The following is a 14218-nucleotide window of genomic DNA, read 5'->3' as shown; positions in this document are numbered from 1 at the left end:
TCCCCATTCCGATAATGTATACGATTGTCAATATCCTTTAAAATACATAACAAAATGTTTTGCATTTTCAAATATTGCATATTCAAGATTTAAGAATTTAGTCCCCTAAAATCCCTAATTATGTCATCAATTGGTTTGGAAATGAGTTTTACAAACTAATATTGTTACGATCAACAACTTTGTTTCTGTAATGCATTACAAAATCTTGATCGTTTTTAAGGTATTGAAAAAGACTTTACGAGTGTCTTGGCCCCTAATGTACGGGGCCAGCCCCTTTTTCTTGAGTTCTTTCGAAAAGCCTCACAAATACTAACATTTTTTGTTCTTACACCTATTTAAAATTGTTTATTATTTTTGAGATACAAATGATTGACTATTTTAGGGGCCAGCCCTCTAGATCCTTAATGGGGACAGAAATTTGTGTTTTGATTGATGGAATCGATTAGAATCATCAATGCAAGCATTTTCTTTTCTACAATGCTTAACAAAATATGTATCCTTGTTTAGATATATAGCGTCAAAGTTTTAGAACTTTGGCCCCTAAAAATCCCTAATTACGTAACAAATGTGCGTGGCAATGATTATTCCTGATAGATATTGTTACGGTCAACAACTTTGCTTCTATATTGCATTACAAAATCTTTATCGTTTTTAAGTTATCTGTAATAGCGTTTACGAGTGTCTTGGCCCCTAATTTAAGGGGCCAGCCCCTTTTTCTTGAATTCAATCGAAAGGTCTCGCAAATACTAACATGTTTTGTTCTTACACCTATTCAAAATTGTTTATTATTTTTGAGATACAAATGATTGACTATTTTAGGGGCCAGCCCTGTAGATCCTTAATGGGGACAGAGATTGGTGTTTTGATTGATGGAATCGATTAGAACCATCAATGCAAGCATTTCTCCTCTACAATGCTTAACAAAATATGTCTCCTTCTCTAGATATATTGCGTCAAAGATTTAAGAGCTTTGGCCCCTAAAAATCCCTAATTACGTAACAAATGTGCGTGGCAATACATTTTCCTGATATATATTGTTACGATCAAGAACTTTGCTTCTATAATGCATTACAAAATCTTTATCGTTTTTAAGTTATTTGTAATATAGTTTACGAGTGTCTTGGCCCCTGAATAAAGGGGCCAGCCCCTATTTTTTGATTTTGTCGGAAAGAACTTTTGATTATTCACCAATTTTGTTATATATGTTTTAACAAAATATTATCTCATAAAAAACTACAGATCAAAACATGTGAAAATTTTGAATCGAAATTCGAACCCAAATTTCGAGCCTAGGCGAGCTCAAAGAAATGGCGCCACTGGCGCCAAAAAACTACATTGTGCACACCTTCAAACTATGGTCTACCTATCCTGAAAATTTCATATTTATATCTCTGATAGTCTCTGAGTTTTTGTCTGCACAAAGTTGGTCGTAAAAACTTACAAAATCGGCCGTAAATCGGAACCGGAAGTGGCGATTTCAAAATTTCAAAAAACTTCTAGAATTATGACAACTGGCAATCATCTGTGAAAAAATGGTTGAAATCGGCCGAATAGTTTTCGAAATATCGCGTGCACAAAATTTGTGGAAAAAAAAAATAATAATATCTAGACACGATCTCGTTGCGAGCAACGAGGAGGTCTTCCGTCCGCTGAAGACGGAATATCCTAATAATAAAACACTGTTTTTGTCTAAATCTTAATTAAAGAGTGTTTTTCAACTTGTTTTACAGTCAAACACCCTTTTATGTTGAATATTTTAGTTAAAAAATTAGACAAAAAGGAGAGAAAGAAATAGAGAGAAAGAACAAATCTTGGCTCTGGCGAGATTAGAACGCACAGCCTTTGCAGGTGTCTCAAAACATTGCTGACGCGAAATAATTCCCATTTTAGTAAGAAAATTAGACAAAATGGAGAGAAAGAAATAGAGAGAAAGAACAAATCTTGGCTCTGGCGAGATTAGAACACACAGCCTTTGCAGGTGTCTCAAAACATTGCTGACGCGAAATAATTCCCGAATTTGTCTTTGAATTTTGGGAGTTTCCGCCCGGGAGAGGAGTTGAGTTTTTGTATGAGATGAAAAACAACGTGTAAGATGTCTGACTATTCAGGTTTGGTAACAGTGCGAGGTCATTTGAAATATTGATGCGTGTTTGTGTCTGGAGGGGGGGGGGGGGGGGGGTGAAAAGACCCGAGCTTGATTTTTCGTCTTAAATAAATCGAAAATAGAATTTTTAGGTGTGGATCTCGGATTCGGTTAACAACAATTAGGGAAAGTCCTAAAACAATGACTGATGCATTTTACCCATGTATTTCAGTGTTGAGAACGTTTTTTCGTGTCGTTTACTATTATGCTTGACTGTTTTATTTCAGCAGGATTGATAACATCTTTATAAATGTAGAAATAACGAAATCAGTAACACGTAAATTTATTCGGTAAAAATTTGATGACAGTAATTTCCACAGTTCTAACATTCATAAGTAGTTCACACGCTATCGTAGATACAGATTAAACGGAAAACAAGAAATATACACGCAACAGAAATATTACGCGGCAGCTTACATGTACTGTGTAAATTTTAAGTCCCCGTACAGGCTATACTCGCCGTTTGATCTCAGGAATTTCTTCTTAATTGATCAATCTGTTGCATATTTGGCAGACAATAAGAATGGGGTCCGAGGTACATTTACACAAAATTCCATTCGGATTGAGTAAGGGGCTCGGGAGTTAGAATTTTTTCTACAGTACATGTCAAGCACGCCAATCGAAACTCGAATTATTTGAATCCATAGACATTATCCCGTAACTTGATATAAAATATGTATAGTTTTTGGACGCCAATGTACATTTAGCTTCTTTCCAATTTACTCCACGTTACCTGTACTAGTTCTTATTCAAATGCTAAAACATTTGTACTTGAGAGAGAGAGAGAGAGAGAGAGAGAGAGAGAGAGAGAGAGAGAGAGAGAGATTACATAGCGTTTTATAATGTTCAGGAAATCAATATATAAGCAACCTTTGTCAATAAACGCATGTATACATGCATGTGTGTATCAATATATGGGATTAAATACTAAGCAGTCCTCCTTTTTAAGCCGAGTAGAATAACTTGGGTGCATTGCTAAATGTTGTGTGCATACAGTCATTGAGTTGGCGGCATTTCTTTGATGCCGGCAAAGCGACCAAGCGAACTCTAATGCGGTCGAACTGCACTTCGGCGGCATGTCTTTGATGTCGGCGATGCGACGAGCGTCGTAATATAGAGAGCTGCTGACAGAAAAGAGCTCTATATTTGTACTAAAAAAATCTTTTTTTATTTATGACAAAAATAAAACTGAAAATATTCAAATCCATCATTTTAAAGATAAACCCATTCATCAAAACACAAATGAGAGAGAATAAAGATTCGGCACTCAAGGACTCAGGGACTGAACCCGGGTCGCCTGGGAACAAGTCCACCACTCTAACGACTGAGCTACGCGGACCCTCGCTTCAGAACTTTGGAGTCCAAAATCTCAAGTTTTGAGAGCGTCTCTATCGAATGAAAAACTAAATAAAATTCAAATCCAAAAAATTAAAAAATTAAGGTTTTTCATTTCCTTCTGGTGACGACCGGAAGTGACGGCGGACGTTCGGATATGCAAAGGGCACTGCGGCCGTTCACTCTCTACCTTCTCTGAAAATTTGAAAGTCCTCTCTTTAATACTATTTGAGAAAAATTGTGAACAAGCAAAAACATAAAATCTTTAATATCTCGGTACCGGAAGTGACGATCAAAAAAACGTCGTGTAATTTTCTTACAAATTTTGTCATGAGTAAGATCTGAAAGTTTCACGAAAATCGGCTGAAGCGTTTTTGAGAAAACGTGACAGAAAAAAAAAATAATAATAACTAGAGCAAAGCTCGTTGCAAAGCAACGAGTGGGTCTTCCGGTAATGTCGAAAGTAAAGCTAGAAGTTCCTGTACGAAGCAGAGTTCTTAAACCAAAAAACATAAGAAACTAAGACCAAAGAAATCGAATTATTCTTGGTATGAGTTAATAAAAATCCGAATGATACCAAGTACGAATTAACAAACCTTATCGATTTTAAGAACGACTTAGCAAATACAAATCCGAATCTGTAAAAGTAAGATTTATCAATTAGCGAATAATTTAGGTACGAGTTAATTTAACTCTGAACATAAAACTATTTTCTTAACCAAGAATGTGGAATCAGAATTTCCGGAAAAATCAATTTTTAAACCCCTATATCTCTGTATTGCATCGTCCGATTTTAGAACGGATTTCAGTTTTGAATTATGAATAATAAGCTCCTATTTTCTGTTATTATGATTAATAACAAATTATCGCTAAAAAATAAGTTATAATGAAAAGACTTTGTAGCCATTTTGGCCCCTAGTTTGAGGGGTCAGCCCCTTTTTCTTGATATCAAATGAAAGGTCTTGTGAATATATACATATTTTGTTCAACAAGTATTCAAGAATTGTTAACTGTTCTAGAGATATTCGTACAACTGTGTTTTAGGGGCCGACCCTTAAACTCCTTACCAGGGCCACCAACAAAATATTTATAGATCCCATATCGTTTTGAACATTATTTTGAGCAACTTTTCTTCTACAAGGCGTTTCAAAATATTTCTCCTTTTCTAGATATGGATGATCAAAGTTTTAGACATCTGGCCCCTTGAAACCCCTAATTACGTATCATATGACTTAGGTATGGTTAGGTATAGATGAACAGATGTACAATGAACATTTTTGGTTCTATAATTGATAACAAATTATTTTTCATTAAAGAGTTATTATAAAAAGACTTTAAAGCCCTCTTGGCCCCTTATTTGAGGGGCCAGTCCTTATTTCTTGATATTAAATAAAAGGTATTGTAAATATAAACACGTTTTGTTCAACAAGTGTTCAGAAATTGTTGACCGTTCTAAAGATATCTGAACAAATGTGTTTAAGGGGCCGACCCTTGAAATCCTTACTGGGGCCACCAAAAAAAATTAAGGTAGCATATTGTTAAGAACATTATTCTAAGCATTGTTTGTTCTATAATGCTTATCAAAATATTTCTCCTTTTCTAGATACAGGGGATCAAAGTTTTGAACTTCTGGCCCCTTGAAACCCCTAATTACGTAACATATGACTTTGGCATGGTACTGTATAGATAAACAGATGTACAATGAACAGTTTTGGTTCTATAATTGATAACAAGTTATTTTTCAGTAAAGAGTTATTGCAAAAAGACTTTAGAGCCCTCTTGGCCCCTTATTTGAGGGGCCAGCCCCTTTTCCTTGAAATCAAACGCAAGCCCTAGATAATCTTAACAACTTTTGCATTACATGTCTTATCAAACTATGTACACATTAAAAGGTAGAGCCGATAATGTGCGAAAATTTCGTGAAAAAAATTGGTGCCAATTTTTAAGCTCGGGCGAGCTTCGCCGCCTTGCGCAATTTTCAAAATATCAAATAAATAGGATCATCTACAGACATTCATCTACTATCCCTGAAAGTTTCACGTTTCTATCGCAATTAGTTTTTGAGAAGTTACGTGGACAAAATGGTCCTTAAAAATTCACTAAATCCTCAAAATCTCAAACCGGAAGTGACGTCATCAGCCAGAAATTTTATAATATCAAGTACTTTTAATGCTCAATACGTCCTGTAAATTTCATGCAGATCGGTCGTGTAGTTCACGAGAAATAGCGTTCGAAAAAAGTCAGAAAAAAAATAAAAAATAAAATAATAATAAGGAAAAGAAACAATAGAATAACAAGAGGGTCTTCCGTCGGAAACGGAATACCCTAATAATAGACCAATGTTTAGATCTAATGCAAGATCATAGTCATTATTTTCAAAGCTAGTTCCTGGATTGAAGCATCCGTATTCTTCGCACATTCTTGATCCGCTTTCAGCATCACATTCATCTTGGTGTTGCAATTCAGAAATAACAGAACATTCTTCAGTTGCTGACACTGTATATTCCAGTTCAGATATATTAATCGTATAATCACATACATAGTTTTTTCTCTTCCTTTCAATTTCTCCTTGATTGTCAACATATCTTTCTTCATAACTCGAAAAATTTGCTAAAATATCAGAATATTTTTTCCAAGGCAAATATAACATTAACTGTTCCCGGAAATAGTTTTCATTGTCATTTCCTTTACTGTAGCCTACAGAATAAAGCACTCTTGGACGCTGTCTCTTTACCATAACAGTACCATCATGAAAAACATGTTCTTCACACTCCAAAAGTACATTTACATCTGAAGACTCTTGATCGTCATCAGAATCATGATCGTACGTTTCTGGCAGTTCTTCTGGAACAGCTTTGGAACAATTTTTGTTGTGATTATCTGGTCTTTTTTTACCATACTGCACAGTATATAGAGCCACAAATTCTGCCAAACATAATTTACTCATTGACTTTGGTCGTCTTTGATAACGCTTTATAGTGCTGTCTGATTCTACAGAGGTTGATGCTTTTGGTAGTTCTTTTAACACAGTATTTGGTTTCATTAGAGTTACTCTTTCACTTTCTGGATTTGTATCTACAAATGCTACATCTCTAGAGGACCGTCTTAATGGCATCTGTAGCACTAGATAACACGCCTCTTGAGCTCCCACCTCAACATGATTCAAAAATGTATTGCCAACTTTTCTTACTTGGTCTCGAATGTTACTAGAAGCATTTTTGGATTCCCTGCATGCAGTACTGAGCAAATTGGACATTCCTCGTTGTCCTTTAGAAATGTATGATACAATATAGGCTGCACATGCATATGGATCAAGTATTAATTGTATATCCATGTTAGCTTCCCAGCATTTCAGTAATGTTTCATTGTAGTTGTTTACTCTAATTTCAGACAAAGCTCGCCTCAAAAACACTTTTTTTTTTGGCCAGATTTAATACTTGATCTTATGGCTAGAATATACTTATCATACGAGAGTTTCAATGAAGTCAAAAACTGTTCAAATGTTAGATCACAATTTCCCCCTGATTTTAACCCATCTTAAAATGAAGTAATTTGTTTGTAATTAATTTTTGCCTCAGTAATGTCTTCTCTATCATCATTTAAGCCCTCTAAAATCACAGTTTTATCAAGAGGAGGTATAGGAAATCCAAAACGACAAACAGGCTGACCTTTTTTTCTGCAAGATTGGGCATGTCTATGAGTTTGATAATTGACTAATGTAGCAATAGATTGATTTTTGCTGCAAGAAATATATTTGTCAACAAATGTTTCAATTTTATTATTTGGATCATTAACAATAGATGGGGCCTTGTCAATCCAAATAAGCATGTGAACATGTGGGGAACCTCTCTGTTGGAATTCTACTCGGAAAAAAAATCTACTATTTTACCTATTGGAGAACTTTCATGCTTTAATACATTGTTTAAAAACATTTGGAATCTATGACCAAAATATCTAGCACATGTTACAGGATCAGCTTTAATAAGTTCACTTTTTTCAAACCATGTCAAATTTTCAATTTCTAAATCTGTGAATGTTTTGTTCCTGAGAAACTTTCCTAACACTCTTAGTAAAGGTTTCCATTTTGTTTCTGCTGCAGAGAAAGAGCAGAACCATGTTGGAATGCCCAATTGTCGAATCATTGCATATATGTCTTTCTTCGTTCTCTCCCAGTACGGTGGCGAGCCACGAATCGTTCGTAGAACTCTAAAGCCCTCATCATGCTTAATGATATTTTCAATTGAACCCTCTGACAAAACTTCATTCACAGTAAGTTTTTTACCCTTCATTTTACATTTTCTTACAGCAAGTGACACTTTATCAGATATTTGTTTTATCTGCAATTTCTTGAGTTTAAAAAAGATATTTGTCACATTTTTAGCTACTCTCCTGTCACAGTTTCTCAATTCCCACTTACAAATTGTGCTAAAGTGGACAGGGGTAGATCGAGAATTGTTGTTTTTCCTGGTTTCACCGCAGTATATTGCTGGGAAGGAGTGGAATTCAGAATCTTTATCTTGAAACATTCCTAATGGAGTGTTCCCCTCTGCTGGGGCAATGCTTAAAATTCTATTGAATTCTCGAAAATCTGCAGGGTGCATAACAGTATCAAGATTTCCTGAGGACCTCAAAACTGACCCATCATCCTCTGACCATTCGTCTTCTTCAAACTTCTGTTGCTCTTGTTCACTATCTGAATGGTTTAATCTTTCTTGAATTTCTTTCTCCTTTAATAAACCATCATTACTTACAATATTCCAACTCTCGTTTAATTCTATCCCTTCATTTTGAAACAATTTGCTATTCTGTATTACCATTGTGCTGCCATTAGAATTTTTTCTGGTCGGACTTGTTCAAACGCTATGTGGCTTTTAAAGTTGAGACTTCTTTTAAGTTTTATTGGAATTGTCTCACTAGCATCCATATTTCTTGGTAAGAGATTAACTGTTTTGTTCACATCAGCGGGAACATTTACAACGTTACCGTGCATAGCTAACTGACCCCCTCTGGGCAATTCTTTGATCTGCATAAAAGGGATTCTTGGCGATATCAATCTTTCTTCTAATTTTGTCAATCCTTGCAATTCATTTGGTATTGCTGGAAAACAAAAGCCATTACCAATGGAACAGGGTGGAAATTTACTTTCCATAAGATATGTTTTGCATTGTTTGCAGATCCATTCCTTGTTATTTACCGTTTTAATTGATTTTACACTCATTTGTAACAAATTCTTTTGGAGTTTCTGAGAACATCTAAATTCTTCAACAGATTGTTTAAAGAATAGTTGACTGCAACTAACACATATATATTCTGGTCCTTGGGATATAAGTAAATGAAATTCTGATACCAGTTTATCGGAATTATCACAACATTGCTTTTTGCAACCAGTAGATGTTTGTGATTTCTTTTTGCGCTTCTTTTTATTTACATTAGTATCATTATCCATTAGATTCTGAGACTTAAAAGGCAGGTCTACAAGTTTTACAGCTCTTTGGTCTTCACATGAAGTGAGGTCAGTTTTCTCATTCACATTTAAAGCTTCCTTACTTTTTGGACAAATGCTATCTGGAATAGTGCAAATATTAACATCTGCTACTCTGTGTTCATACTTAAGTTTGAACTCTGACATAGTACAGATTTTAATCACATGCAAATCATATTGTTCATCTATTCCATTGACAAGACATCTCAAATGAAGACATAGTTCCTGTAAGGTTTTCTTTTGAATAATAACACTTGTTCCGTCGGGCGAGGATAAACCTGCAGCATTTCTAGCATGCGAATCAAAAACAACAAAAAAACCATTCTGACTTAAAATTGCGATGGCACTTTCCTTACACAGGAATATGCAAAATTGATTCTCATTTTCATTTCCTGAGAGTCCCATCGCAAGTGCTATCTTTAAATTGACAAATGGATAGTTTCCAGAGAAATTTTCATTAATGGTTCCACTGTATGTTTTTTTAATTTTCCAGTTAAAAAATATTTTATCCATTTGAATAAATGGTGGTACATCTTGTGGCTCAAGAAAGGACCTATAAGACATTAAAGTTTCTCTAGCAAAGTTGTAAACATAATCCCCTTGAATCAGAATTTCATCTAGATCTTTGGCTACCCACTCCGAAGATATGAAAGGTTTCATGTAAAGTTTAATCAGAAAAACAGTGCAACAAGGTAAGCATTGCCGTCCACGAGACTCAAAGCTGAACAACTCATCACCTTGGTGGAAAGTTCCCTGAATCGGAAAATCAGTTTTGGGTCCAGGATTCAATTCTACATCACCACACAAAAACAACAACACTGAAACAATCAAACAAACCTTGTTCATGTTTGATGCTAAATATAGAAAAAGAAACCATTTTTTACCCATTGTGTTTTTCTTTTGAATTTTCTTACTCTTATTACAGCTATAACATCCTATTCTAGCACGCCACTGTGCAATGTCTACCCCCATTTTATGAATTCAACAACAAGAAACTATTGAACAATTTAAAAGATCTATATTTCACATCAATTTTTTAAATATTAGACTTCTTTCAAACTTTTTCTGCACCAAATACACCCCTGCAGTAGTTTAATTCAATCTTTAATATCCTTAAGTGTACCCACAAGATTTTTAAACAGAAATAATTAGCTCCATTTCAATATATAATAGCATTTCCAAAACAAATATCAAAGCATTTTAATTATTTTAATTTGAAATCAATCTTTCAATATAATACTTCTGAATAAAAATCTCAACTCTAGCATTCAAAATTAAAGTATGAACTCCAGCAAATTCAGAATAAAAATCTCAACTCCAGTGATCAGAATGATAGTATAAACTCCAGCAATCAGAATAAAAATATCAACTCCAGTAATCAGAATAAATATATCAACTCCAGATTCAATATGTAAATTCTACTTCAAAGAATGTTTTGTATAATTTATCAACTCCAAATATTATATGTTTTGCATCTCCAGAATACTATAATATCAACTCCAGTAATCCAATTTGGTTCAACTCCAGAATACATACATGTACAAAATCTGCTCCCAAGAATTTATTGTATCATTAAAATATCAACTCCAGGTATTCATGCGAAATATCAAGGCTGTTTTCATGAAATAAACATAAATTATGGAATTTACTCAATACTCAAGTTGAATCTACAACTCTTACTCTGAATAGAATTCAAAGAATATTTATAGCATAGTTAAGATATTATACGGTACGTATGACACTTTCACTATATCAAGCAATCTGCATCAATATCAATACATATGCATATTCGTAATGTAAGGACCCTATTTAATATTGGCTGTGATAAAGATGGGTCCTTTTCACACTGATTAAATGTTCTGTAGAATATTCTCTAGATCGTTTTATTCTTTCAGTCGTTTGTATTCATGCAAGTACACGGTCTGGTGGATTTGTTTACAAACAAACTACAACATGTGCTCAAGGCTAACGTAAAATGTATTTAAAATATAATTATCAATAACCAAATCTTGTTTTCTACAGAAAAAATAAATGTTACGTACCTTTTCCTCACTTTCTCAAGCTTCAAGGCAGTCTTTAGGAATCTTTCTTGAACAAACTTAGCTTCGATGCGATGATTGCGATCAGCCAGACACGCTATTCTCTAGACATCACGTGACTACGTATCACAAACTACGCACAAAATAATTCTTTCTGTGCACCTTTCATAACACACGACGCAGAAGACACTTTTTCCTGATATACTTAATAATTGTTGTTTTTAGACATTCAGTAATATAATGACACAAAAACGCTTTACGTCAACATGCACTCGAATATCAGTAAACCTACGTACTATGAACTGGCGCGAAAATGTCATGACGTTAGAGTTCTCTGCCCTTCTTTAAACATGGCGCTGTTGTAATATTCATTCGCGTAAGGTTTAGAGTTTTATTAAATTTAACAAAATTATTTCATATTGGTTACAATAACGTAAATGATTAAAAACATACGGAAAAATAAAATCTTGCTTAAAGATATTAATTACGAACAACAAATAGTTAACTTTGCAACATTCGAATGAAACTATTCTGTGTCGCCCATGTTCAAATAATTGTCAACTCTTTGCCTTTAAGATTAGACCGGTAACTAGATGGCCGTAAGCCATAATAATAAAATCCGACAATTTCTTCTTTTTTTTTTGAATAAGGCTCAATTTCTATTTCACTTATAAAATTACACATAAAGTTGACATTTCATTCAAGGAAAATGTTATTAATAAGTTTAATATTTTTTTATTCTTTATTATAATTCACAATACATTATTCAATACAATTTCGCACCTTTTAAGCTCTAGCGGGAGTACGAACAATGGGCTCAGTACTTATAAGTACTTGTCAGTGCTGATCTAAGTTTTTCAGTTACGTCAATAAAAAGTGTCAGTACTTCTCTGAGTTTATCAGTACTGTCTTCTAAGTTTATCAGTACTTTTTCAAGTTCCTCAGTACTGTCAGTATAAACGTCAGAACTTTTCTAAGTTCATCAGTAATGTTAGTACATTTTGAGTGTAAATGTATCAGTTTATCAGTAAAAAATGGGAATGTCAGTACTTTTATGACTTAGTAGTGTAATATGCTATGTTGCACTAATACCTTGTTCAATTAAGACTGCATTATCAGGTTTATCCGTTTGAATCAGTGGTAAAAGTTCTAAAGCTGTTTCTGTATGTTGTTCTTCGTCATCACGTCTTTTCCGGAGTTGAATACCTAGATATTGAAGAATGCATAATAATTGCATTTACTAAATTTGTTTTTGTTTTGTGCACTTATTTCATTGTTTACAATTTTATATATTTTTATATCCTTAAGTGCTAAGTAAATTTTATTAATTTAATTTAACAACTGATAGGAGAAATTGTTCCGAAGGTTGCGGTTTAAATAGCCGACAAATAGCTGACAAAACCAAACAAAACAAAACACACACACACACACACACACACACACACACACACACACACACACACACACACACACACACACACACACACACACACACACACACACACACACACACACACGTCTTCATTTGATTTATAAATAGAAAAAAAAAATGTTTTTTGGAAAAAGACAGTCTTTATTTTTGGAAATGTCTTCCTCACTATCAAACACATTTTGTATTAATAAAGTAATTATCTATACATCACAAGGCAACGTCTTACGTAATTTACGCGTTATTATGTCTTACGATTTAATTAAGGCATAAAGAACTAATTAGACCAAAAAAAATTATTCATAATAAATTTATTTTTAAAAAGTGACGACTTCCGTAATCACAAAAAAGAAATGATTGCTTTGTTAAATGATAAATCGCTGACTTTTTTTTCCATAAACATTATATTGTTGACCTGAATGATTGTTCAGATGATTCTTTGCACATTAATCATTGAAATTCCAAACGTATCAAAATCCTGACTGAGATCGAAAACATGCAACAAGGGAAAGAAATATACAAAGGGAGATCATTCCAACCTCTTGTTATAGCTATACAATCTCTATTCTTTACGCTTAGGGACAAGCATACATATATTCTCCTCCAAATAATCGTTAGAATTAAACTTCAGTCGAAAAAAAAATTATTTCATTACTTTAGAACAGTCTTTAAAAGCAGTGAATAATTTTTTTCTTGAAATCACTTTTATCTGCACATGTTGCTGCAATTTCTAAATACCGATCTCAATCCATTTAACTTACAGATATCCAAAGAAACAGCACTATGCGATTTGAATATAGTTTTATCAACGGTTTGTTTGTAAGAAAAACCTACGTTCACAGTGATGAAAAAATCACTAACAAGATATTTACCAATGTGATCCTGAAAAGGCCAACACGTTGTGTAGTTTAATTTTAATTAATAAAGGGCTTCAATTGGTAAGTAATATACACAATTTACAGGATTCTAAACATTCATTAATAAAAGACCTGTAATTCTCTTTAATTCGAGTGTGTGTAAGCAATATTGTCGATATATTATATGATTTAGCGAATGGAACATAAAATCATTAATCAAAATAAATAAATTCATAAACATCACTTAGAATATTCGTCAAAACATGATTTCCTGAAATCTAATTTCAGACTTTGGCTGATAATCATTATGTATGAAAAAAGCTCCAATTTTTACCCAAAATGTTTTATTTTAGCAACGGTCCTGACTTTTACAAACCCGACGGACAATCCAACTACCTTTTTGTTAAATAAGCACTTTCTCAATGTACATCTTCTTTCCTTTTTAAGCGCTAAGCGTACGCAGTACGCAAAGTGCTTACTGGCATTGCTTTTCGGGGATACCACTTCCGAATAAGGTCGGTCAAAGAGCATACGTAATTTTATAAACAACATGTTGCAATGGGGTTCCATACAAAAGTTCACGGGCTGTGATGTCGGTAAAAAGGCAAATAATTCCTAGAACAGAATTGCCAATATATCGTGGATCTCACATTTTGTTAATCATATTGTTTATTAAAACATTTACTTCAAATCCGTGATCAAACTTACAAATGTTTCATAAAATATAACTTGCAACAGTATATGCAGCTTTACCCGCGTTGTAATACACCATTTACAAAGGAGAGCGTGGGTCGGCATTTTGTAAACACAGCTCACCGATAACAAAATTGAAGCAAAAAAGGCTGGACTAATTCACACTTGACTTCACAGCTCAGGAAAATTCATAGATAACCTTGTGTTATTTGATTAGAAAACCGCATTCATAAGATAAGT

General features: G+C 33.8%; 1 protein-coding gene across 4 annotated transcripts in view; it reads right to left on the bottom strand.

The window, feature by feature from the left end:
* Positions 1 to 14218, bottom strand: part of LOC109617652 (serine/threonine-protein phosphatase 6 regulatory ankyrin repeat subunit B-like) — a 343082-nt gene that overhangs the window by 287169 nt on the left and 41695 nt on the right. For 2 of the 4 annotated variants that reach the window (XM_066069383.1, XM_066069373.1), the window contains exon 6: positions 12092 to 12205. The exons of the other annotated variants lie outside the window; for them this stretch is intronic. In XM_066069383.1, coding sequence (XP_065925455.1) covers positions 12092 to 12205 — 114 coding nt within the window. The remainder of the gene's footprint in view (positions 1 to 12091; positions 12206 to 14218) is intronic. 4 annotated transcript variants of the gene reach the window in all.

The sequence above is a fragment of the Magallana gigas genome, chromosome 8, assembly GCF_963853765.1.
Source record: "Magallana gigas chromosome 8, xbMagGiga1.1, whole genome shotgun sequence".
NCBI lineage: Eukaryota > Metazoa > Mollusca > Bivalvia > Ostreida > Ostreidae > Magallana > Magallana gigas.
Note: the sequence above shows the minus strand (reverse complement) of the source record. Positions and strands in the feature narration are given on the sequence as shown.